We start from the raw sequence: 27421 nt of genomic DNA on the forward strand, positions 1-27421 counted from the left end.
AATTTCTAGGAATACCCCTTCCCTGTTACTATATTTGGTGGTAGTTTCTAGGAAAAAAAATAATTTTCGGACGATCTTGGACTCACCACACCTCCTCGCAGAAGACTGTGCGCCCCGGGTCTCCTGGCACGGCCCCCGCGGAGTTGAGGAGCTCACGGCTGGGGCTCACAACTCCCGGCGCAGACTGCACGTCTTTGTAGCACTGTTGGAGGAATGAGCATGGAGAAGGAGTGGGAAGGGGAGAGGTGTCTTTGTGGTAACAATGAGTGAATCTTCTCTAGTTTTTTTTTTTTTTTTTTTTTTTTTTTTTTTCCTTGGCTCCTCTTTTTTGGTTTTTTTTTTTTTTTTTTTGGGGTTTTTTTTTTTTTTTTTTTTTTTTTTTTTCTCCCTGCACTTTTTTTTCCCCCTTTTTTTTTTCAAGGAAGAGGATCTTAATGAAAGAAAAAAAACCCTCTGGGATTTTTTTTCCTCTCCGCTTCCCCCCTCTCCCCCTCCCCTTGATGTGGCCTCTTGTTTAGCTTGTGGCGTGACCGTGATGAAGAAATGTTTCAGGGCGCCTGGCAGAGTGATCTTTTTATGTAATGAGTCAGGATTTTGCCAACGGAAGGAGCCGGCTTGGAGCGAGGACCGGAGGGCTGTCTCCTTTCAAGAACGGGGACCTGCCCGGCCAGCGGCTGCCTGTGCGCGGGATCCCCGCTCGCTGCGGGCGCTGATCCATTCCCGGTCCCGGCTCTCCGGGGCACCGCTGCGGGCACTGACAAGTGGTGAGTTGCGCTCTCCCTCCGCGCTCCCGCTCCGCGCCTCCCGCCCGCCCGCGGGGAGCAGCGCGGCCCCGCGACGTCCCCGCCGAGGCCGCAGGTGCGGCCGCCGCCCCGCGCCCCCTTCACCTGCCGCAGGCCGCGGAGGGTGCGCGCCGGGCGGGGCGCCGGGCCCGCCGCGCCCCGCGGGGAACGGGCGGTTCGCCGCTGTGCCGGCACCCTCGGGAGCTACAGGTGCCCGCTCCCCACGGTGTCCGCTCCCCACGGTGTCCGCTCCCCACGGTGTCCGGCCACCGGCCCCGTCCCGCTGCCTCCGCGTGGCTTCTGCGGCGACTTTCGCCAGGCACAAATAACTGCAAATGCGCGTGCGAACCGTCTGATCAGGTCGTGTGCAAGCCAGAAAAACCTCCTAAATCATCACAGCGTAACGTGTGATTAATAAATCACACATAAATAAGTCAGTTAAAATGTATGGTCTGTAGAAAGAGGAATTATTTAAACATTTCTACTTAGCCGGAATTTCCATCAACTTCTCTGCGTTTTCCTTTCAGGATGTATTTGGGGATTATAAGGCAGTTCAGCTAGGACAGCATTCTTCAGCTCCACATTTTGATTATCAAAAATAGAATGAATGTAATAGTGGCTTTTCAAGGACAGCAATTACTATCTTTTAAAGTAACTGACAGCATTAACCTACTTCAGCCATCCAAGTGTAAACTATAATGTTTTTTAAAATGAATTTTATATAGAATCTCTGTTGGGATTATAAAGTGAAGATTTGGAATATATGTTCCTTTAGTCTGTGAATTTCTACTTTTCCTCTCATCTTTGAAGGATTTTATGAAACATAATATTGAGGGTAGTAAGATGATGATGTAGAGCTGAATACTTGAGACTGTAATTGTTAGTAGGAAGAGACCTGTTTTCAAGTAAAGTGAAAATAATTTGTAGTTTATTGTACAAATAACAAATTTAGAAAAATGACAGATATTTCTCTATAATGTGTCAACTTTAGTCTGAAATACAGTGAAACAGATAAATAATAACTTGTTATATACTTTGAGAAGAAATCTTAGATATTTTGAGTGCTGGGTCTAATAACTTATTCTGTGTCATTTTATAGACACTTAGAAAAGGTGCTTCTTACCTGCTTGATAAATAGTTCATAAAATATTAATAAAATCAATTAGTATCTGTTAGCAATTCCTGCTGTCCAGAAAGTGAAGGAGGATGTATTGTGACTGGGCTATAACGTTCTCTTTTGATTAGTCTGAAAATTACCCACTCCATAAGCAATGACTCAGTTGATTTGGCATATCTTACAAAGATACTTTACTTACAAATTGAATCTTGGAAGGCTGTGGTTCCAGAGTCGGGGTTTTGGGGGCGAGATGAGCTTATGTTTTATCCAACTGGCCCACAAAGTCCCGCTTTTGGTGGTCACTTTGTTCTGCAAAAGAAAACAGCACATTATGGCTCTTACACTGGACAGTAAACTTAGTAGTAAACTTCTGCTGCACTTAGTAAAGGGCTATTATGCACTTTAAATAGATAATCATGTTCTAGCTTTAATGTTGTCTTCAGCAATAAAAAAGTGGATAGAAAATAAAATAATTCTGAAAGTTAAACGGAGAAGTTTTCTAACTGTTGGTGGTGTTTTTCTCTTAAAAAAACAGCAAAAGCTGAAGAAAAAGTCACCTTTCAAAGGGTGGTCATGCAATACAGGTGAATTGGGAGAAAAGACAGTTCCCAGAAAAGAGAGGCAGTTTAAACCTTGAAAAAATCTTTTAAACCCTGGTAGCATTTGTATTGTCAATCCCCGCCTCTTTTTTTTTGTTCACAACATATTCATTATAACGTATCTCTTGAACGTTCCTTTCTGTGTGTCTGTGTGTGTCCACATGTGCATGGTCTTTATCTGTGATTCAATTTAAAGACTGCTGATTTTTGTACTGGTAAAAGTTGTGGAATTTATTATTGTGAGTAAGGCAGGGTAAACCTGTTTAAGTTCATGTTACTATTTACATTTTTGTATCAATATCCTGAATAACTGAAGTATTATTTTTACTTAAAAGTTACACAGCTGTACTTTCCTCATGGGATTCTAGAAAGTGTTGAAAACACTGGTAGAGGTACTGAACTTTCTCGTGGTTCCAACTATACTGCACAGATATTTAACAGTAAATGAACACATGATACAAATTGTAATTTTTACAATGTTTCAGCATATTCACATAACATATATGCGGGAGCTCAGCTGGTGTAAAGGTGTCTGGCATAGTTTTGACATTTAATGCCAGCTAATCAATCACCTGCTTAAGCTACACATAAACATCCAGACATTCACATTGTGATCACATTGTCACTGCAGTCAGGTTAATTTTAAGAGTTGACCTATACAGACTGAATCAATTTGACTATTTCAAAAAGGCCTGGAAATTCAGCTGAAGTGAGACAGTGATACACTGTGAAAGCAAAGTTGTTGGCATGTGATTTATCTGATGACTACATGCAGGATCTGTACATTTATGCAAATGAATATCAGGATGAGTTATCAAGATTTTTCTATAGAATTCTCACATTTTACATTTTTTAGCAATATAATTGCAACAAAAGTGAAATAGGACGTATCCAAACATCAGTGCAACAAATTCCTCACTTGTTTAAGACTGAAATCTGATTTGGAGGAGCTTAGATTAAATAATAACTGTGGTGCTAATATGCTTTTTAGTTACTATTTTCCATTACAATAATACTGTTCAGAAGCAGCATTTATGAAAGATTAATTTTTCATAAGCCAATTAAGTTAAAAATGTAACTGTAGAAATTTTTTATTTTTGACTTATACTAGAGTAAATTAGTACTTAGTTTGTGAATACATTCCAGACTTGTCCAATCTTCCTAGCTGTCAGATTTGGATTGGTTTAATTCCTGTGGTTGCTTCTCTAGTATTCTGAGAATGTAAGAGCAGAGAATTAGAGATGAGAAAGTGGATCAATGTGAGGATCTTGCTTTAAGGGAAAAGAGAAACATATCCAAACATCAGCAAAGATCAGCTCTGCTCTGCTGAAATACCACAGTTGCTTCTTACCAACTGTTACTTAAAAGCTCTTAAATTAAAACGTAATTTTGTGCAGCTACTTCCAGTAAGATGTAAAGATCACACTTTGTTAATCATCTATTTTTAGATTATTTTTTAAAATAGATTCTATCTGGCTCTCTACTGAGGATATATAAAATTCACTTGCATTGCTTCTAGCACCAATAACCTAGCTATAGAATTAATACACTACTTAAATGATTAATAAGCAGTGTTAAAGACCACAGTTACGCTTCCGTAGGCCTCCCTCATACAATATTTTTATTCACATTTTTTTTCCCATCAATAAGCTTACAGAAAGAGCTCCTGTTTGTCTCTGGTGTGCAGTAGAACCAACAGCACATATATAACCAACAGCAGCATCTATATCTGCTGCTATAGATATCATGTGTATATTTTAATCTTTAAATGTATGTTCATTTTGTATGTTTTACTTAAATTAATGATGATTAGACAAAACATTGATAGATTTTCTAAACATCTGTGTTATAAAAATTTGATCTCTTTCCCTCACACTGGTTTTCCCAGCAGGTTTGCGTGCAGCTTGGGGTGCTGGCCTCAGAGCTGAGACTCCTGAAGTGCACTGTGTATCCACAGTATTAATAATTCAATATCTGGGATCAATCTATCTTGCTATTTGATATGAAAAAAAGAAATTTACAGAAGATAAAAAGTAGATGGTCTGTTTGTAATAAAAATTTAAATTTTCTTCAGATAAAAATGTAATTAATTATTGAAATAAAAATATTTAGAAATATCAACCCCAATTATTTATTACATTTATAATTTACGAAATTGAATGTCCTACTAGCTATCTTTCTATTTAGAATAAATTTAAAACTACATTTTCAGAATGACTTTTCTACATTTTTAAGCAAACCTTTAAAAAACCAGCTCACAAACACACTGAATCAGCAGAGGATTACTAAATGACCTAATCTGTTTACTTTTGAAATTTTATTGAAAGCAGTGAAAAGATCAGGATCTCCACCAGATCCTGTGGCATGGTTTGGAGGTTGCTCTGGGGCCTGTGTTTTCTGAAGCAAGGCCTCAACCTTTGACACCTCCTGATCCTGTGTTGCAACAGAAAAGTTTTGTGACTCCGCTCTGATCCAGACGCAGAAAAAGAGACGGAGAGATAACGACCCCAAGTTTGGAAACTCATGACCTGGAACAATTAAAATTTTTGCCTTACTAAAGGCTGCAGAATCAGTTGTCCTTTCCTAGGAAGTTATCCAGAGTTTTCCAGGGCAAGAACACAGACCCTCAAGGTGTGGTTTTTAAACTGTGCCTTGTTCTTTGCTCCCTGCTGCAGTCTTACACACCAGCACTGCTTCCCTGCGGAGAACCTGGACCTCCTGCCACAAGAAAGGTCTATGCAAACACAAACCAGTCTGTTCAGGCGTATTTTCTAAAGACATCACTCAGAAGATCATTTTACCTGCCCTGGAAATTGTATTTAGAAGCCTATGTAGCAAAAACAAAACAAAGTGGATTTTTGTAGGTGGGTTTAAAAGATTTGGGGAAAAACCACTGCTGTCACCTGGAAGCTGCACCTGTAGTGGAAGACATGGTAGAAAAGTGGTTCACACCACGTGGCTTGAGCTTCTGGTGGAATCAATGAATTTAAAGCATCATTTGCCCAATTCACAGTGCACATCAGTTAATAACTACACTAATCCCTTGCTGCAATGCCATATGCTATTCTCAGTCAAACAGTGCAAACATGTAGAGAATTTGGTAAAGGTATAAACATGGAAAAAAGAAACAAAGAACCAGGGGGTTTTGCCTGTTGTCAAAATGCCCAAATAGTTCCTGTTTACAAGGTTTGGGGGCAAGGACATTGATTCTCTATTCCAGTGTGAATGGATAGGCTTTATTCAGCTTGGGAATTTTTTTCAGGACCTTTCTTACAACACCTACAGAGTAAATAAAGATAATATCAACAGCAATAAAGGCCCATGCATTAGTAAGGTAACTGGCTTTGTGAGGTAGCTGACAGGACTACACGTTAGCAGTTGGTTCCAGGAGGTTACCCCTGATCTCTGACTCCCTGTTGGATACAAGGCTCTTGAATTACCAACACTTTTTTAAAATATTGGAATCATACTTCTCTACACATAGGCTCCAGGGTTTTGTTGGGTTTTTTTCCTGTTTGGAGCATACCTACTCCTAGCTCATCTCAAAAGAAGTCTTAAAAATTTGAGTCCTATGTGATTTCCTAGTATGCTGAATACTTACATTGTTAATATAAATGAAAAACTTTTAAATAAAACTATTTTGATATTTTCAGTTAATACTGTTAATTTTAATTTAGCTGTTATTTGGGGAGACTACAATTCAACAGTATAAAGTAGTATTGATGCATTTTTGCTATTTGAAATATCTCAGCTTCAGTCAGACAGTCCAAATCTTTTACTGCAATCATGGCCTTTCTATATGAATACATATAAAATAGTATCTAGACTATTAAAAAAATTACTAATTTTTAAAGTAAAGATTTTCATTTGCAGGTCAGGACAAGAATTAAAACAGAATGCCCCCCCCCCCCCCCCCCCCCAAAAAAAAAATAAAATGTGTTTTGTCATCTACAAGGCATGTATTGGCAAGGCAAGGTTGTAGGACAAGGTGAGAAAAATAATTTCAGGATGTTTCAGGACTGGCCCACATGCATCAGGAAAAATTAAGTGAATGCAGTAATTGTACTGAAAGGGCATTTCTAGATGTTACACATTGCTGCTGTTAAAAATTTCTGGTTTATGGTCAGCAAAATCTGGCTTTCTGCTTTGATGCTGCTGTTGTTTGTATTAAAGCTTTTTTTTGTAATCAAAGGCCTATTTCAAATCACACAAAGCACACACACCTCTGTCAGTAGGTGCCTGGATGCTGCTCTAAGTCAGAAGTATCTCCACTGAATTCACTGGATTTACATCCATAAGAAATGCAAGTGAGATCATGTTTAAATTTCTGGAACCTGAGAAAATAATTTATTTAATTTTTCATATTTTAACATGATCAAAGGGCAAATGTATTACCCAGAACATAGTATTAAATAACCTGAAAAATTGCTTTTTTTCTAACAATATTATTGTTATATTTTATGCTTTGTACTAAAAGAATCTGTGAAGAACATGCCTGTTAGGTGCTACTCAGTGTGGATTGTTTTAAAATAGTAAATTTTCATTTGGCATGGCAATTGAATGGGCAAAACTTAAAGTTCAAATGTGCTACCTGTTTTACTAATGATATTATAAACATGGATAATTCAGCCTACTAAATTTGGATTCCACTCTGTATTTTCACTCTGACTGGTCCTTCTGTATGTATAGAAAACTGCCCAGACTGTTCATTGGAAAATATAGTAAAATTGTTTAAAAAGATGTTCTATAATTCTATTATGTATAATTTTCTTCTGTAAACTAATGTTCACTCTGTCACTGAAGTATCCTTAAAAATGAGAAATGCAGGTCAACAGTTAATTATGGTTATCCTGGGGTTTTGTTTTGGTTTTTTTTTTTTCTTTTGGAGAGCTGAAAGAAGAAAAATTGTCCTGTATTGTCTGGGCTTCATGCAAAATGTATTTTGCTTCCCAATAATAGTATTTCTAAGATAGCTGCCTCAAAATTCACTTTGTTGCATGGATAGAACCATTTTCTACATCCAGAGCTAATGAATTAGAGGATCCTTGAAAAACTACAGTTTTACTATCCAGTGGACTAACAGAAAATGATGAAATCCTGAGGTATTGTTGAAAAGTTGTTCTAACTTAAAAATCTTTTCTTTATAGTTTCATTCTTGATGTTCCACAGCATTCACCACATCCTGCATGGCTTTTAACCGCAGGGAAAATGAGGGACTTTTGGGGGCAGATGTGTTTCCATTACACTATCATAATGCCCCTAAAAATCCTTATTGCTCTTGCAGTGTTCTTCTGTATTGCTGGGCCTGGTGAGAACTACTTGAAGACCTAGCTTATAAATACAGCTTTTCTCTAAAAACACTTTAAAAACACCACTGAGTTTTGTTTTATTTTGTTTGTCTTATATTATTTTTAGTTGTGTTTACTGTTGCTTAAAATATAAATGGCAAGATATGCAACCACCTGTTGGTAAATAAATGTCATAAGTCATAAATCCAAGAGACATGCTGATAACTGCATGGGATTATGAAGAGGGGTCTGGTTTGGCTTAAGAGTGAGAGCTTAATTTTTTTGGTACAACTAACTTGTTTTTTACATAAGAATTTAGCATTTTGTATCTAAAAATATGACAGATATTTTGCAAGCTAACTCAAATGACTGCTGTAAGTGAGCCACTGCTTTTGGAAACACACATCAGGCCATTTATGAAATTCATAGATCTGTTCAGTACATTTATTTAAAAGCACCGAAATATTAAAATCGTGGTTTTATACAGTCTCAAAATAAAATTATGATTATACCTGAAGAAGACGTTGTGGGTTGTCAGGTATTCTATGCTCACTCAACTCAGAAGGTCTTTGTGTGGCCATACCTCTTGCTGAGGCTTCTGAGGAAGTCACAGTCCATTGGGAATGCAGTCCTGCCCTGTGGCTCCTCGCATGAAGGGAGAGATGGCCAGGGATCTCCCAGGCACAGTTTATTCCTGCTGGGTGGCAGGTTCCCCTGGAGCCTGCAGTCTTACAGTTCTGGAAGGAGAAGGCAGAACACACACATGTAAACATGGTTTGTTGTTTTCTTGGTCTTGCAGAGCAATACATCATCAGTTTGACATGTGCAGTGCTGGTAACATTTATTTCAGTAGCTGAGTGTGGGGCACACACAATACTGTCACTGCTTTGTGTTAAATGTACTCTTGACTTCACTGACTCGCTTAACAGAAATTATAGATGGTGTCGCATGGTCCCTCTGACAGGGTCTGCTAATATCTTTAAATACCCTTCAAAATATTTGGTGACACAGGAAAGAAACTAACTGGGTGGATTCACCATAGCAGTTTAATATAAAAGTTTAATCTCCAGGGAGATGCTTTTCTTCATTCTCCTGTAGGAATGGGTCTTATTTTTCACGCAGCAAAATCTTACAGGTCAAGTCACGTCCTACAGGTCACAAAGCAGGCTTGCTGATATGACTGAGGCTCAGAACTTGTGCTGCGCAGAGAAATAGTACAGAAACAAGAAAACTCCTTTCTAGAAGGACAGAATGAGCAGTGTTGAACAATTTTGTATTCACAGGTCAAAAGGCTGGAATATGTCCTTCAACATAAAACACTGCAAGATGCAACAGCATTTCAAATTAATGTATAGACAGAGAATAGAAAACAGTCATTACATTAATTTGAAATTTTCACATCAATATTTCAGTGCTCCTATTTGGACTACTGATCACAAGATGATCCCTAGCACCTTCTGACATAAATGGAAGGTATAACACAGACTGGCTTGAGGCTTTTCCAGCCTTTATAATTACAGTTACATACAAGGTATGAAACCAATAGAGCTATTAATATTATGTTTTTATTCTAAACATGCCAAGTACCAAGGTGTATGTTCAGCATTCTTTTTATTTCCAAATGACACTCGTAGACTCTGCATCTAATGGAAATTTTTTTTAAAAAAAGCACACAACAGCAAATAGCATATAACTGTCATTTTGTTTTACGCATTTTTATCACTGAAGAATAAGCATTAGAAAATGAGAATCAAGCATAAGGTTTGAGATGTGTACTTAAATTTCTGAATTCAAATACGTGCTTCAAATTGTTTAAGTATTTAAATAATTTTGGTATGAAACAGTATGTCACAAAAATCTTTGGATATGATATAGCCTCAGAGGAAGGACTGCAAAACTCGTCTGTAAAACTGTCCACTGCAGCTAACAGCACATTGGGAATAGGCTGTAAGTAGGTTTCAGTGTCAAACATTTTGTAAAAGATAGTATTTTTTCTCTGTTTGTCTTCTTAAATATTAGCAAAGCAAAAATTTCTATTAGCCTCTTCTTAGAGATTTTAGTTTCTTTTAATTATAGGGCCAAGAGACATTAACTGAAACAAACAAATTGCTCTAAAACCTAGAACAGTAGCAAGTAGGTAATTTTTCAAATAGAATTTCCACAGTGGAAAAGATATTAGTGTATTTGTTATATGCCAAGAAATGAGTAATATGAGAATATTTTGATTCTTTTACAAAATGGAAGAGCATTAACAGCATTTTAGGTTTTTATTATATATAAAATTCTTGATTACCAACAGTCTCCTAATAGAGAAACAAAAATAGAAGAAAGGACATGCAAAGGACATTACCAAATTAAGATAATGTCAGTTCTGTTCCAGCCCATTCTGAGGGGTCCCTGTGCAGCTCCTGTGCTGTCACCTGTGGGGAGGTGACTCCAGAGCCAGGCTTCGAGCGCAGGCAGCAGCTCCGGGCTGTGGCACAAGGAGGCTGCTCAGGAAAGCTCGGATAAAGCCACCTCATTCCACAGTGGGCTAGAGAAAGAGGTGGGAAAGGGAAGTATTGTAGCAAAGGGAGTAGCAACTGCAAGAGAGAAACCACTACTCACATGCTGTAAATAAGTCTATAGAATAAATATAGAATGTAGAATAATATATAAAATATAGAATAAAGCAGCAGAATGTGGCCAGAAGTAAAGGGGAAGGAAGGATTCATCACAGCCTGCAATGGAGCTTTTCATTGAATGCTTAGTTATGGAAGCAGAAGTGCATAAAAAATAAGCTCCAGGAATAAATGGTCACTACTGCACTTCTCAATTATATTAAACTGCTTCAGACTTTGTTAATTTGTTGCTATTTATGGCTGATTAAATATGTGCAAATGCTTTTATTTTTCCTTAACTTTTGAGTGCATACAATTTTATTCCCATATTTAAATATTTAGTGCCAAGATTCTGACTAAAGCAGATCTTTATCATTGTATTATCAACAAGTGCAAATGTCAGTTATGAAGTCCATGTCTGACATAATTTCAGCTATAGCTGGAAAAAAAGTGTGTACATACACTTTAGCAACACAAGGAATCAATGAAAGGGAATAAAAATCATTAAAAGAAACCACATATTTTATAATAATACTTTCATCAAGATATGACCTATTTTATACTTAAGAAATTAAAATAGAAGCTGAAATGTTTGGAGATGATGAATTTATTCAGTAGTTAGACTTAACGGGTGAGATTACCCAATAAATAATTTACTGAAAAACTGGAATTCTTAACCAGAATTAGTTTTGTTGACTACTGGGGCTTGGGTTGTTCTTTTTTTAAGGAGAAGCCACTTCAAAATTTTCCTTACTTTTCCAATGACAGATTGTATTTTGTATATTCCCTTAAAAACAAAATCAACAGCCTTGCTGTGACTACCATCTGAGACTTTTGGAGCTCTCAGCTGTGAGAACAATGTAAATACCAAACAAGATTGCAGCAGGTTAATTTTTATTCAGAGGAAAGAATAAGATCTTCCTGTATAAATCCAGGGAATCTGTGCTAGTCCTTTTTGAAGTGCTGACCTAATCCATAACAAAATTATCCCATGACTGCAGTTGGCAATATTGAGAACTGAGTGAGCCCACAAGATTCCCAAACTGTAGTCTGAATCAAATGTGGACTTTGTGATATAATCTGGGCTCATACTCAAATAGTCTACCTTCAGTATTTTGATAATTCATATAAAATCTTATTTTATGGATTTATTCTAACTTGTACAAGAATGTCACCATTTTATTCTTTTAAGACTCTGTGTGTGTCTAAAACAAAAAAGGAAACAAATCCTTTCTTCAAACATACTTGAAATGAAAACATATCCAGAGTTCTGGTTCCAGTCTGAGCATCGGGAGGTGAATGTTTCAGCAGGAGGTTCTGGATTCAAGGTCTAGGCCCTGATTTGCCCTCTGGCCAGTGACAGGGAGGTGCCAAATGCCCTGACTGGGGCCCAGGTGAGGTCAGGTGGCATGTGCCAGCACTTCACCTGCCAGAAGGAGCAATACAGCTGTCACCCAATTCCAGAATGTGTTTTGGTCTGGAATATCGGCTCTGGTCTTAAACACTGTATCTTTCTGTACCAGCTCCATTCCTACCTCCTCCTTTCCAGATTATCTAGTTAATAAACAGAAAGTTCCAAGAAGTCAAAAAACCCACCCAAAAGCAGAGGTAGGTACAGAGCCACAGCTGCAATTTCCTGATAAGAGCCTTGCAAACATCCCGGAGGGGGCTGTGTGAGTGGAAAAATGACACCAATTAGGCTGCTCTGGCCTCTGGATTTTCATGTAAAGCAGGACCCGGCCATGCCTGCAGTGTCCCAAAGGCCACCTTTACCAGGCAGTCACACCACAGCGTGGAGGCAGTGTCCCAAAGGCCACCTTTAGCAGGCAGTCACACCGCAGTGCGCAGGCAGTGTCCCCCCAAAGGCCACCTTTAGCAGGCTGTCACAGCACACCGCAGTGTGCAGGCAGTGTCCCCCCAAAGGCCACCCAAAGGCCAGCAGGCTGTCACAGCACCCCGCAGAGCCGGCCCGGGGCCTGGAGCACCCCGGTCCCTCCTGCAGGGCCGCCCTGCGCCTCTGTCCTTTGTGCTGCAGCGGCGGCTGCTCAGCAGGCACAGCGCGCTGCACTTCTGTCGCTGCTATTTTAGCATTTCACTGATTTTTTCTCAGACGTCACCCACAAGATAGCAAGAGATGGTGAACTACTACATCTTGAGTTTCATCTCAACCAACTCCCAAAGAGAATTTCCTTTATAACTGTTAATAATGGAACTGAAAAACTGCCTACAACTCTGGTTGGCAAACAAAACAGTCATGCTTTAATGACACAGTTTTAACTGATTTCTCTAGGAGTTAATACCAGCAGAGTATTTATATATTATAAGAGTATTATATATTATTCTTTATAATACTTTTATATAGATATATATACTCTTTATTATATAAAGAGTATTCTATATTATATATATCCTTGAATAGCAAATCCACAGAGTATATTACAATTCCTGTAATAGCAAGTTTTATCTCATTGCACCAAAAAACCCCAAAAAACCCTTTCTAATGAAGCACATTATCGGGTGGTATTGACATTATTATATATTTTCATCTTTTTATGGAGACCAGAAGAATATATTTTCCTATTCTGCCTACAGAACACTTGAAGATAATTAAGTATTTTATGCTAAAGGACCAGAGTATTGCAGTATTACAGCAGAAACATTGAGTTTTAGATATATTTGGGAGACAGGGACTTTGTTTCTGTTCTGTATGATGATTCTGCATCTCCCAGTCCTGATGTATGCATTTAACACTCAGGTGTTAAAAGGTTGGAAAGAACAAATAATAAATTCAAGGTGCTGTACCTGATTTTGGAATATTTTTTAGGATGTAAATAATTATTGCCAGTCTTTAGCATCAGGAATACAGAAAAATTTGGGCTGAGAAAAGGCATGGGAACAAAAAAATAGAAGAGTAAAGCAAAGTTTCTAGACTTCAGGCCACTTGCCAGCTGCTCCTTACAACAACTTTCAATTCTGCTTCTTGCTTTGACTGTAGCAAAAAGATAAACATTTTCTTGTTGCAAGTTAACAAACACAGCCATGCGTGACAATTTGATAAGGGGTATTATGAGTTGTATCAGGAGTTTATTAGTTTGAGCAAGAGATAAACATGGTAGAAAGTTCTGATGTGCTGCTGAAAAATGAAAAATGACTGGTCAATGCCAAAAACAGTTCTGCTGAAAAAAGGGTTTCTATTCTTAGTGACTGGAGCTTTCATTGCTACAGACAATTTTTCTTTCTGTTTGTAGTAAATTCCTCAATGTGTCTGTCTCCTTTGTAAACTTACACCGCTGCTCTGTGGGTCTGTATTTTCAGGTGGTACAGATATAGCAGTCTGAATTCTACACTCACAAGAAAATCTGTTAGTCATGGCACAACAGGCAGAATTTGGTTTAGTGATGTAGTCTTTTCTGCTTGTGTCTTTTCAAATTAACTGTAGATGTTGAGATCTTGTCTCCATGTTTTTGTCTGTTGTAGTTATTGAAAACTAAATACAGTGTATTAAAGTATTCTTTGATTTAGCACTTGCCTAATTAAATTCTTGCCTGATTATTTTTCTGATGTAGGCATACATGCCTTACAACAAACTGATAGTGTTTGACTCTTGATGTTGTCACCAAATCTGTATTTGAACTAAGATCTGCCAAAACAAATATTAAAAATCCTGCCATACATCCCAAATGGCACTTTTAGTTTCCTTTTTGTAAGGCAATGCAGTATAATATAAACAAGGAGAAACAAAGAGATAACACAGCAATGTAGGATCAGAGTTTACTGGCAAAACCTGGATGTGGGTATATTAATCACAGATGATAAAAACTTAATCCTAGATTGCAGGAAGAGATCCTACACTGTAATGACTTTTTTTGTATCATTTATTTTATCCAACAATTATTTTAGGAAATTTTGGGGTTTTTTTCCCTTACAGAAGTAACCATACTATTCTATAGTCCCTTTCCCCCACTAAGACAGACTTTAAGGCACCGTTGACATTTGTGGTATGCCAATTTTTATGGCTCTAGAGAAATAATAATAACACATCTAGGAGAAAATTCTGACATTTTGTCTGGCAAATGTTGTTACACTTTGTCAAAGGCATAAGAACTTATTTTAATATCCTGTCTCACAATATGGGGTAAAAGGGACAAGAAAATTAGGATAAGATCAAATGTACATGTTAGCAAGATGTGATCAGTGACCAGTCAGGTAATATTTTCAGTTATTTGCAAGACTTCAATGATTCCCAGATGCTTGAAGTAGGGCAAGGGTAAGGACTAGGAACTTCTGGATTTGATGGTTGCTTGGCACTGTGGAATGTAGGTACCTTTGCCCATTGTATAAGAACTGTGTCCTTTGCCTTGGCTTCCCACTGGGAGCTCATGACTGAATACACTGACAGTCTTTTAGGACTTCTTCCTCCTTGACTGAGGGCACAGTCATGGGAGATGCATGTGCAGGATGTTTATGGGAAAGAATAAAAAGTTTTACAGCAACTGAAGGCTTATGACAGTGTCACACATGCAGATATTTGGTGAAAGTAAACACACTCCTGTCTGTTTTGAAGGAGAAAGAGCAAGGGCTTTTCCCCCCTCTGTTTTCTTAGACACTAAATCACATTCTGCTAAAAGGCAGACATTGTTTATGTGCAGATTCTTGGCTTTCTTGAAAATATTAAATTTTCTTGGTAGCATATTAATTCACCATATTAATATTAGTGAACTATGGGTTACTATTTTTGAAGTTGAGCTACTCTGAGGCTAATAGCACAGAAGTATTGCTATTGGCATGTTAGATATTTTCAATTTACTAAATAAGTTCAGTAATTTAATTAATTGTTTTTCACTCAGTTATTTATGAAATTCACATATTTAGTGGCTTATTCTGGCTTCCTCTGATTCTCCAGTCTAGAATTTTAAAACTTAGACAACAAACCAGACAGTGATATACATGTAAATTCAGGGGTGGGATATGGCCTTTATAAAACAGGGCACTAAAATTAGAGGTCTCTTGATACAGGAGACAGTTCCACTATTTAAAAACTGGTGCTAAGAGCAGTTCTAAGATTCAGAATGTGAGCAGTCTAAGACGGTCTGTAATGTGTACATTTCAATTTAAGTCTTTTGTGAAGTTAAAAGCTTCTTGCAGTGCAATGAAATTCCTCCAAAGGGTGTGTTATTTAACAGCAGTAGATGTTTGTGTTGTGACAATCAGCAGATATCTGTTTTGTCAAAGTCTGTGTTGTGATAATCAGCAGGTAACACATCTTACGAAACTACTGTACCTTGACTGTGGCATGAAGAAAGCAGGATACTAATGGATCGTTATGGGAATTTATGCAGGCCTGCATCATAAATAGCAGGCTGTGAGAATGCAGGAATAAGGAGAAATGTCCCAGATGAGCTGAGTGGCTGCCTACAGGAGCATCACACTGCTTAAAGAATGAACAGTCTTTCAGCTTCACACCAACTTAGCTGAGGGTATTTCCTAAGATGAATAGATCACATATGGCAAGCACAGAAAACAGACAGATAGATTTGTCTTCTGAAGTTTAAGATTATTTTGCTTAGTCTGTGCTGTAAGGAGCTAATAAAATGAAGATAAAATGGAAGAGAATATTGTTTGATAATATTTGTCTTAGATTGGGTCTGACAGATTCAATGTTTAGGGTAGAATAAAGCACATATATCATAAAAGATCACTTATCTAGCACTTTAGACTCATTTTCCTGTCTAAAGCAGATTTTTTTTACTTTTTAAATCAGGTTCTGTTACATTAGGTTGGGTGTCACACATCATTGCAAAAGTAATCTACAAAGGCACTTCAAGAACCCCTTCATTTAAAACAATAGGCCAGCAGGGGATTTTTTTGTTTATTTGTTTATTTTTTTGGAGGATGCATATTGGAAGTAGGCCCTGATTCTGAAACTCCTCCTTTCAGTACATGTTGTAGGGAATTTGGAGGAGGGGAAACTGTTCTGAAGTAATGGCTCTTAGGTGGTGCACCAGGAGCACTGCACAGGAATTCATCCCAACAAGCTCTGATGTTTATCTCTGCTCAGATATGTACCTCATCTGCTCTTACATCATGTATTCCAGTTGTGATTAGAATTACATAGAGTTCCTTCTGAATTTTAAAAATAATATAGTATGAATTAGGAATCCTCACAGATTATTATGAAACAGACATAAATCTTGCAATATATAAATTGCAAGAAATAAATAGCACCTTTGATGCAAAGGTGCTATTTAGTTGTACTTGTAGCCTTACCTTGTACAACCCCAAATATAATTTGATCTTCTGCATTTAAAACTGTACATTTCCATACTGAATTTGTTTTAATAAGAGATGTGTTAGTTAGGCATTGCTAAACACATATTATGTTCCTGAGTAATAGTTCAGTATTTATTACTGCAGTAAAAGAGCTCCAAGACACAAGAATGGGATAGCAGAAAGAGGATCTTCCCAAATCCATGCAACCCAAGTACTGTCAAAATCATTCTCTAAGTATGTGCTGCTTCAGTATGTGGTTTTTAATCATTAAAAAGTGCAGTCTTTTGTAACTTGAAGATAAGGACTTTAATGAGAATTTTTGTGAATGTATTACTTTCCTGTTACAATACTTGGAAGACTTTGTTAATCCTGTGTCCCCTAAACCAGGACATCCTAGTAAAGCAGCAAATGGAATGTAACAATGAATGGAACTGAAAGAATATAGTCCTCCTCTATGGAGAAAAAATACTACAGAGCCGACTGGTAAGTTCTTTACAGAGGAGTATAAACTGAGGAGAGTATTAGAAAGCATTCCTACAGAGCATGACTAGTTTAATTCTTAGTGAAGTAACAAATTTTAAAAATTTAATAAATCTTTATTAAGTGATTTTTGATAATATGGGAAGTACATCATGTGTAGTCCTATAAATGAAATATCTATTCCTACTTGTTTTTTAGATTTACAGCCATATAGATTGTTAGCCAAGGTCTAAATGTAAGTGATTAAAATAATGAGCAAACATTTCAGAATGCAGGTATCTGGTTCTGCCTCACAGCAACATATGGTCATTTAAGGAGCAAGGCCTAACCAGTATCTATTTAGTTATATACAGATATATAGATATATATACACTTATGGTTTGCATTAGGAGGTGCAAAGGAAATACGTCTTTTCTATAAAACCCACATTTTAATGTTTGTAGGGTGACTTAACAGCTTAACATCCCTAAGGATGGTGTCTGGTTTTGTAGGAAAGTCCAGATTCAGAGTAGAATCTTTCAAAACTCAGCAAATTCCTCTTTGAGTCCGACCTACCTCAGAGGCTTATCATGTGAGAGGATGAATAACTCTTTGACAGTACCATTACTCTTCACTGATAGATAGTCCTCATCATGGTCCCTAGATTTTAGGGACCATGATGAACTTACTCCAAAGTAAGGAGGGATTAATTATCCTTAACGTCACTAGGTTCCTTAGAGGATTAAAAAAATGAAAATCAGCACATTATTTTTCTTACATACAAGATCAGAAGAAATCCTGAGAAAAGGGGTATTCTAATATTGTCTCATTGTGGCTGCCTCTTCTATATATGGCACCACTTTATAAACTGCACAAATCTATTCCTGCAACCTACAGATACTCTTAAATGACAAAATAAAATTGAGCATGAATATAGAAAACATAATGCATTTATCATGCAGAAATAATTTCCACCTATAAACATATTCTAAATTGAATTAGACAAGGCTAATATCACATTAAAAAAAATAAAGCAGCTAGACATTTAACTCACAGGAAGTAACATGATCAAAGATAAAGTCTAAATGACAAAACAGTCAGTAATTGTCTCCGTAAAATTACTGGCAGTAAGATTTTTATGTCATTACTATCATATTGGTAAAACTTTCTACAGTATAAAAGTATACATTAAACATTTTGTGTTGTAAAAATCCCTGTGGTATGAGTCATAAAAAACCCCAGCAGAAACAGGTGTCTCTATTACCTGACATCTCTACAAGACTTTGAAATCAGAAACTGATCTGCACAACCATAAGTTTAGCATGCTTTTAAATAAGTAGATTTGTGAGACCATTTTACTTCTAATTAAATACAGCAAAATATTATTTTGACAGAACATTTTCTTCTGAGTCCCTATTTCTATATTTCACCCTAAAAATCACTTTTATAAATTACAAGTGTCACATAGATCAGTGTGAATTAAAAACCAAATCTCAATCTATAATAAGAGTCTTGATTTGAATAGGCTGTTTTGCTTTTAAATCAACTGGAAACCCAGACAAAATTCCCTTTAACATATGCAGTGTGCCTAAGCTGATTTTGGTTTCATTTCAACACAGCAAATAGTACTGGTGACAGGCAATAACATGAAACTCGAGAGATTTTGGCCGTGATTCTTGCAGAATCTGGAGAATTAGTAAGTCTGAAGTATGTGAAACCAGTACAAAAGTGAAGGAATTATCCATGCTAACTGTTTCATGCCTAATTATTTACCAAAGTGAAACATTTTTGCTATATTTATAAAACTAAAATCCCAATTCATACAACTGTACTGAACAGGAAGGGTCCCTCTCCTATTAAATGCAGAATGATTAAACATTGGAGACTGGAAATTCTGGTTGATAAAAATGGCTGGTGCCTGTCCCAGAGGAGGTTCTCTCTGGAACACAGACTCTGATAGCTGGATTAACACACTGAATAAATAAGAATGATGACTTTTTAGATATTACTGCTGGCAATTTCTTTGTACTCATTCCTCTGGAATACTCCTGGAATATTGGTTTTTGAGGAGAGGACACAACAAATTAACCCTAAATCCTATGCTTAATTCCACATTTAAACAGGCTCCTTTGCTGCAGTGGGAGTTGCCACTGCAATGAGAAATTGTGTGTGTGAGGGCAGTGTCCCATGGATGTGTGTCTGTACATCTCTTCACACCTAACACTGCCTGGGCCAGGCTGTGACCTTAGGCTACAAGGAGATTGCTTGACTTTCATATAAAAAAGCATGTTGCATGATAACTGGAAAATTATTTTTGCATTATTTCAGTAGTTGGACCAAATAAAGAGCTGTTGTGATATAATCCCAGAGAAAAATCTCAAGTACTTGCTTTGAGCTGCAGAACACTGTCAAATGAGTAGCATAATCCAGAAATCATCTAGGAAAACTGCATTTTGTCCTTAAAACTTACATTCAAAAATATCGCTTGTAGGTGTTATTTCACATTTTGCACAACAAATATGTTTCATTAATACAAGTGTACATTTTCACTCAATATTTACACTCTTCATACGCACCCATCATTAATGTTACTCTTACTCCCTATTGTAGAATGGATTTTTACCTGTAGCATAAGGTTTATCCATAAGCAACTGTTTGACTATAATAAATAATGTAAAAATCACATTTTCAAACAATTACCTACATGAATCACTAGTGGTTAGTGACAGAAAACAATGTGCTTATAGTTTGCTGTAAGATTTTTCAGTACTTGGATTGAAGTTTTCTGGCAAAATCTTCACTGCCTTTAATTAATTGTGATAACCACTTATTCACCAAAACAGAGTACACATACACAGTTCCATCAGAATTCCTCAAGTCTTTACCAGCATGGACAAATTGCAATAGAAAATCTTTTAAGGATTTACTGGAAAAGGCAAACTCAGTTGTTAGCCTAAGAGTCTGTCCTAAAATGCAATAGTTTAGTTAAAATATATAGGAGAAGCCCTCATGGTGCTCTCTGCACTTGACTGCAGCCAATACTATTAATCCTCTAATGTCATAAATACTGTAGGAAAGACATGCTAATAAAAAAGACAGCACTGACACCATTTATCATGTGTAGGAGTATATAAATAATGCAGAAATCTCTCTTGCTTTTACAAGAAAATCACCTTTACAACAGTTTTCTGAAGAATTGACTATAATTTCACTGCAAAAATATTTATACTCTGAAAAGTATTTTTAAATAACCACATGACTTTAATTCTCATTGTTATATCTGTCAGCTTTTAATGAAAGACTTATGGATGTGTTATTAGTGTTCCTGCTATCTGTTCTGTTTGTAGGAAGGTTTGATTTAATAATGAAATCTGCTCCATTTGAAAAATGCATTTCAGCCTAATGTGAGAGCTTTGTAAGCCTGGATTGGTTCGATATGTAAAATGACTTATAGTTGGGAAAAATGGGTTTTCTCCTAATTAAGACACATTACAATGAGATTGTTCAAATCAACTACTGCTAACAAAAATGCCCAAGTTACATATATTTAGAAAAGATTTAGCAAATAGCTGTTCTCTGATACAAGCCTACTGCAGAGCACTCTGTAGGGAATCCCACTCTGTGGAATTTAAAGGCACTGGTGGAATTTACAGAGTCCATACACCGCATTCCTAAAATGTTGATAAAGACTGAGTTTCAGTTACTTACATCAAATTTTTAAAGGTTGTCAAAATAAATACTGCAAGGTAAAACTCAGAAAAATGCAGCATTGTTTTTACCATAATCTCTATTTTCCAGGTATTTGTAAAATTGAGTTGTTCAGCCCATTTCCTATTATGAAGAAATCCTTTATAATTTTGAGTAATGGATTGTGGCAATACCCATTAAGAAGGAGACAATAAGTATACCGATGGCTTTGGCTCCAAAATCTAAATCCTAAACCTGTATAACATTGTAGAAGTAGTTTTTATTTATTATATATAAAGTGTTATTCTTCCCTGTGCAAACTGTGCTTTTGCAAGGAGCCCTGTAATCTTCATTGAACGTAATTCAGTGATGGAATTCTACAGAGGAACAGGACTGCCTGGATACAAAGCATGTAGAACTGAGGAATTTTTATTCTTTTTACTAAGCAGAAAATAAATAAAAGTATATTTTGCTATAGTTTTACAATTCTTGTGGGAAAATTTTGAAAAAATCTAAATTTTGTCACAATCCTTGTTTTGCTTTTTCTTTTCTTATGGGTAAAATATTCTATTCTGTTATTTAAAGCCGTGTTGAAAAGTGAGGTGATTCATGTCTGTACAAGTGTCAGGATTATGTATATTCTGTATATTTAGATATTCATAATGAGCATAACTTTGGAATGAGAATAAAATATGAATTAAATACTTTTCCCAATACAAACTGTACAGATTTTTGAAAGACTTTATAATCCTCACAAAACTTCTAGGGCCCACTTTTGTCTGCGGCAGACACCTTCTGGCACATGCACTGATTATATGAATAGATGCTAGTGAATAAAACATCTCTAGCTAATAGTACCAAAGATATAATTTATAGCAGCAATGGAACTTGCTGTATGTACTGCTATGGATTATAATTTTCATTGTATGACTTTTTTATTTCAACCACAACTCAACAGGACGGCAAAGGAAAGTGTGAATACACATAAATGTGAGATGTTGTGACTAAGCGCAGGAGTGTAACAATGGGAAATTTTTCCTACAAATCATCTCTTTGCATGAAGCTTTAAATGTATTTCCTCCACAGAACTCAAACCATCCCCCTGATGTAATATTGAAGTGAGTGGCCTGTCTGTGTATGTACGTTACATCACCGTTCCTTATAACTGCTTTGTATGATACACAACTGCACAGAAAGGAGTTTGCTGTGACCCCACCCCTGCAGTTCCCACAAAAGCTACCACTGAAACCCTCAAATGCCTGCCAGAAATCTCAGCACTGAGAATTCTAAGGAATTTGCCAGTATGGTTGTAAAAGAAGCCAAGAGGATCATCAGTTACATACAATGATTACATTTTTGCCTGCTGATATTAATCCATTTTTAAAAAGAAATGGAAACAATATGTGTTTTACTTTTCTCATGCTTGTGACTGCAAATTCCAGTTAAAAAGTGATGATTTAGGTTACAGCTTTTGTACTTCCATTTTCTCCTTCAATTTGTCAAATGCAGTGAGAGCACTAAAAAAAGGAGAGAAGAATAGAGGTGGCAAGGCTTCTAAATATAACCAAGATTGTTTATGTCAATGAGCTCTGCAAAAGGATAGTGTGTTTATGTGACTGTCTCAGTGAGTTGGTTTGCAATGCTCATTTATGCTGTGCATCCCTTATTGTTCATATTTCACAGGCCTTTTTTTCCCAAGGCTCTAAACATACATATCAAAAGTTTAATTATTAACTCAGTTTAGAAATTCAAGTATTGAAGGCGACTGATTCTGTCAAGTCAATATTTACTATTACAAGAAGGATTGGATTTCATGTTATGCCTCCAGATCTTACATCCAGAATTGTCCACCTACCAAACTGTGATAAGTGTTCATGTGTTTGGATTTAAGTGCTTAGATCCCATGGAAGAGCAATCAGGAAAATTACTAAAAATTTCTCAAGGATAACTCAGATGTTGAACATAAAACCCCCTCACATTTCATGTTACAATTCTCCTCACTACCATTTCTCAGGAATGTTCTGATTCATCCCTGTGGAACACGTTGTGTGCTGCAGTTTAACTTTGTATTTCTGTCATGGTACCAGCCATGTGCCAAACCAGCGATTTCCTACAGCCCGCGAGTTGCTCGCTCCTAAGCCAAACGTGTCCTGTCTGCTCCCATCCCTGCTGTCTGTCAGAATTGTAATTTTTTGTAAGATAAGAAAATCCCACTTTTACCACTGGAGAGCCAGGCTGCTTAGGTCACAAGATTCTCCTGGCTTAATCCTTGCGTATGAATCATGAACTTTCCCTAATAAGTACCGGCATTCTTCAGATGATCAAGCTAGCTTACGAAGGCTTCCAGAGCTTTCCACATTAATTATCACCATGTTTAAAGGATCCAAAGTAGCAGCTAATTGAGAATTATTAAGACTGTAAGTTGTTTATTCTTACTTTTCCTTTGTGTCCTCTATTCCGTACTCTTATTTGGGTTGATGTTGTAAATGGCAATAATACAACTCAGTTAAAAGAGAACAACATATGAAAAGGATTATGAAAAATATAAATTGAACTGAAAATCAGCTATATGAAAAATTGGAAACAAATTTGCTTGCTCTCTACACTACAATGGGTCAAAAGTAAGCTATACATGACCACAATTTTTGTTCAGAAAAAGCTTTTTTCTCACACTAATTATCAGGAAATTGTAAGATAACCAATCTAACAGTAAGCCTCTACTCTGGAAATAAATGACTTCTGCAACTTTTGCAGAAGCACACAAACTATTGAGAAGTCATAGTAAATACTATGTGATTAAGTAAGTATTCTGTTAGAAATAAATAAGATAGTGACTTTTAAAAGAAAAAGAAACTATTTTTTAACTTTTGAAAGTGGAACAGAACATTCATTCTGAGTACAGAGTACAGATTCAGAGTACAGAAAATTGCTGAAATAAGTCTGGACTTCTAAGTACTTTCAGTCTGGAAACTTGATGATCATGGGCACCTCAGGAAAAGATTTATATTCTTGCACTAAATTCAGATACTAAGTCTAGTAAAAGTAGAACAATTAAAAGCCTATTATGTTTAGCTACCAAAAATATATTTTTTTATCCCAGGATAAGTGTATCTAAATAAAGATCTAAAGTAAATTCCTCAAACACTATTTTAAGTGTGGCACAGCATGATAGGAAAAAAGTGTATTTTATATTTGGGAAAAATAAGAATATTTGTACTTAACTGGCAGTTAATTAACAACATGCATAGGTGGATCAATTATATATGTATGAATAAAAGGACACACCCAAGTCATAGTCAAAAACCCTTTGGGAACTTCTGTGAAGACAGCAAATATTTTTACAATAGCAGTGATTAAGCCTGAAAATAAAAGGAGAAAGCCCTGAAAGGAACACAGAAGTGAGTCAAAATCATTAGTGGTTGCTCTCATATTTATCATCCAAAGTGAGTCAAAATCGGCAGGCATTACTCTCTTATTTATCACTATATAAACTGTACTGTAAGAATGCAGAGAAGAGGAAATAAAGAAACAAGATTAAAAGAGCAAATCCATCTTTAATATTATTTCCAAAGAAAGAGTATTTGAGAAGAGTACTGAAATTTGAGAAGAGTACTACTAAAGAAGCATTAAATAGAAAGTTCTTCTTTAAGCACTCAAATAAGATCTGAAAAAGAACTAAAACCAGTGGAATAACATTCTAGTTTATGTTTTCCAGACAAATCCTTTGAAATTAAATTCAGATAAATACTGTATGCAGATATTTACAAATTTTTAAAATGCATAAAAATATCATAAAAGTTCAGTATAGACCTTTTTTGAGGCATAATTCAGTTGAATTGACATACTTGAACAAGTGAGAAGCTGAACATTAGTCTTGCTTCAAAGGACTTGCATAATTCAGCACCCAGGTTCAGGACCTGACTAAGTAATACCTGATTCAATAAATTATTTGAAGACACAGGGTACTGAGCATTGAATTTAATGTTTGCTATGTCTGTAAACAGATAAACAGAATCCTGCTCCAGAATTAAGGTGTCTCTGCAGAAAAAGAAACACTTTCTAGTTCTAGTAACTGTTTTCCTGACAGAATACAGTATACAGAAATCAGACAGAAAATCTAGCATCTGTGGGTAGAGATCTATGCCATCCCTGTCTCAAAAACCCATTATTTGTTAAGGATAAGCTCAAGTAACTTAAGTAAGAGCTACACAGAGATAATCAATATTTCTGCTAAAAAAGTTACTGAATTTTTTCCAGACTTAGTGAAAAACACTGCAGAGTCTTATAAACACTTCATAGCATCATGCAAAAACTTAAATTAAAATTTTAGGCTACCACTGTGCTGAATGTTTAGAGGAGAAGTTTAAAGTTCTCCAGAAGCTGTTCTGTTTGATTATTAACTCTTTTTGTCCTGTTCTTCACTACCTCTGAAAATATTTTGGGGTTTTTTTTATGGAAGGGAATCTGCAGAAACTGTTTCACAATTCATATTAAAAAAACTCCAACTCTAAAGCTATGCTTTCAACAAAACACACCATAACATCTTAACCTAATAAAGTACTGCCCTACTTTCGGATTCACAGACTTCCAGAAAGGAATAGAAATATTTTACTTTGGCACTGGGGCAAAATTACTTCCTAAGGGAAAAAAATTTAAAAAGTTACCTTATCTTGGTACTCCTTTCAATCCTAGAAACTGCAGAACCAGACTGTTTTGAGACGTGACAATGTACACGATGCAGATCAGTAATGGGAGCCACACTGAATTGCTGCTCTACAATGGCATTAAGTAATCGGAAAGGACGAAAAGAGAAACATTTCCAATGCTGGTTTTTTTCCTTTGGATGAAATGAGTCTATGTAGAGTTACAAAAATGAACTAAAATTATAAGGCCAGAGTACAGGCATGGCATGATCCTAAGAAGAATCTGTTTCTATCTTCCATATGCTGTACAAACACAAAAATAATGATGGATCTGAGCAAAATTACTTTCTATTTATGAAAATTATTAATAAAACTATATTGTGATAGCATTAAAAGCAACAATGAAAAAAAAGGTAAGTATATAGCAAAAAGCAAGATGGTTTTGAATGCCAGACAATTATACAATTATTTCCTAAAACTTCTATCAGTTACTACTAAGTGTGTCATTCTTTGTGGCTCATCTTTGCACAGAGAGCTCCATCACTGATCCAGTGCAGATTGTTGATTAATTCTTCATATTCTCTGTGTATGACTATATTAAAGTATAGGAAAGTAAAGATACGCAGGGTTTACACCATCTTTCTTTTCAGTCAGCAGTTACTTCTCTTATTGGTTTTGTTTAATCTCTCAAAGGGACAAGAGAAGGAGAACAATAGATTTTCTCTGAAAAATGCTACTCGTAATATATGATATCTACTTCCAAGTATTAAATTCAATTTAATATATGCAGTGATCAATAGATATGAACTTCATGGGGCAGTGGGGCAGTAAGGCTACAGCAATTAAACTCTATCATAAGTCACAAGGACTGCTGGTAGCTGTTCTCCTTCTACCCTAAGGGTTTTCTCTTGCTTGATATACCAGTAGATTTACATTATAAACCTGATTTTTTCTTATGCATGTAATATATTTTAATATAAAAGTTCAGCAACGGCAATTGCATCAGTTTAACATTTATCTTTTCTTCATGATCTTCATTTATCTACCTTATTTATTATCAGATAATGCATAAGTATATGTATAAGGTTCCTAGCACATTACATTACTGCTTATGATTTAAAAGCAAATGAGTTAATTTTTTCTTCGTAACAAAGAATGCAGTATGTTATTTTTATGTACCACTAGGAGAAAACTGATAAAGAGGAAATGAAGCAGGGGAACAGAAAAACAAAGTGAGAAATGAAATCCAAGTTTCTAATGCAACGATGTAATGCCAAGAAACTGCTCCAGAGAAAATGAGTAACTGCCAGCTTTTCTACCTGTTGCCAAGAAAATGTTGCTGTGTTCACTGATCCTGTAATTAAACTGAGTGTGTTCTGAAACAACTTCTTCTGAATTGTGCCATCTTCTGTGAAGGGGGAGAGAGCTTCATTCCTATAATACACCAATAGAAAGATGGTTCTTCTCTAAAAAATTAGGTAGAAGAGCAAGCTTGGTTTAATCATGTACACACATTCTTTAAAGAAAAAAAGTAACATTTGGAAAGAGAAATCTTATTGTCTACAGACCTTTGGAGGGAAGCACAGAACTGTAACTTGTATCATTCAAAATACTTATGTGCAGGGCAAAAAGTTTTAATAGCTAGCCTTTAATATCCTACAAAAACAGCAGTCTTGATGACTTCTGCTGTTTTATCAACATTTTAAAATATGACTTATTAATTGTAGTGTCTTATAGCAATTTCTTGCTGGGATTTTTAATAAATTTAAGTTATTGCTATTACCCATGCTGGTCAAGGTATTTGTATACAAGTATGTCAATAAACCAGATCATACCAGTATAATTCTGTTGCCACATTTTATCTTGTTCAGCCCAATGTTGGTTAACCAAGATTTCATAAAGGCTGACTATTCTCTTCACCTCTACTATGGTCCTCTGGGATCTTCTGGTAAAGCTTTATTGTACTTTGCACAGCT

At 36.2% G+C, this 27421-nt stretch overlaps 1 protein-coding gene and 1 long non-coding RNA gene across 6 annotated transcripts in view; one reads left to right on the forward strand and one right to left on the reverse strand.

The window, feature by feature from the left end:
• Nucleotides 1-12540, reverse strand: part of LOC121350695 — a 43963-nt gene extending 31423 nt beyond the window's left edge. Inside the window, exons 1-3 of the long non-coding RNA XR_005954689.1 lie at nucleotides 10137-12540; nucleotides 2099-8523; nucleotides 87-202 (exon numbers count right to left, since the gene is read on the reverse strand). This is a non-coding gene — a long non-coding RNA (uncharacterized LOC121350695). The remainder of the gene's footprint in view (nucleotides 1-86; nucleotides 203-2098; nucleotides 8524-10136) is intronic.
• LOC121350694 lies at nucleotides 125-27421 on the forward strand. 5 transcript variants are annotated; one of them, XM_041462227.1, is made up of 3 exons: nucleotides 125-256; nucleotides 519-764; nucleotides 26631-27421. In XM_041462227.1, the coding sequence occupies exons 1-3, from the start codon at nucleotides 214-216 to the stop codon at nucleotides 26639-26641; spliced, it is 300 nt and encodes a 99-aa protein (XP_041318161.1). In that variant the 5' UTR covers nucleotides 125-213; the 3' UTR covers nucleotides 26642-27421. The 5 variants fall into 5 exon arrangements, 2 of the variants coding, with proteins under 2 accessions (XP_041318161.1, XP_041318160.1); XM_041462226.1 differs by lacking the exon at nucleotides 26631-27421 and adding an exon at nucleotides 25495-26624; XR_005954688.1 differs by lacking the exon at nucleotides 125-256 and adding an exon at nucleotides 17044-17139 and having other exon boundaries at nucleotides 387-764.

The sequence above is a fragment of the Pyrgilauda ruficollis genome, unplaced genomic scaffold, assembly GCF_017590135.1.
Source record: "Pyrgilauda ruficollis isolate IOZ18807 unplaced genomic scaffold, ASM1759013v1 scaffold16, whole genome shotgun sequence".
NCBI lineage: Eukaryota > Metazoa > Chordata > Aves > Passeriformes > Passeridae > Pyrgilauda > Pyrgilauda ruficollis.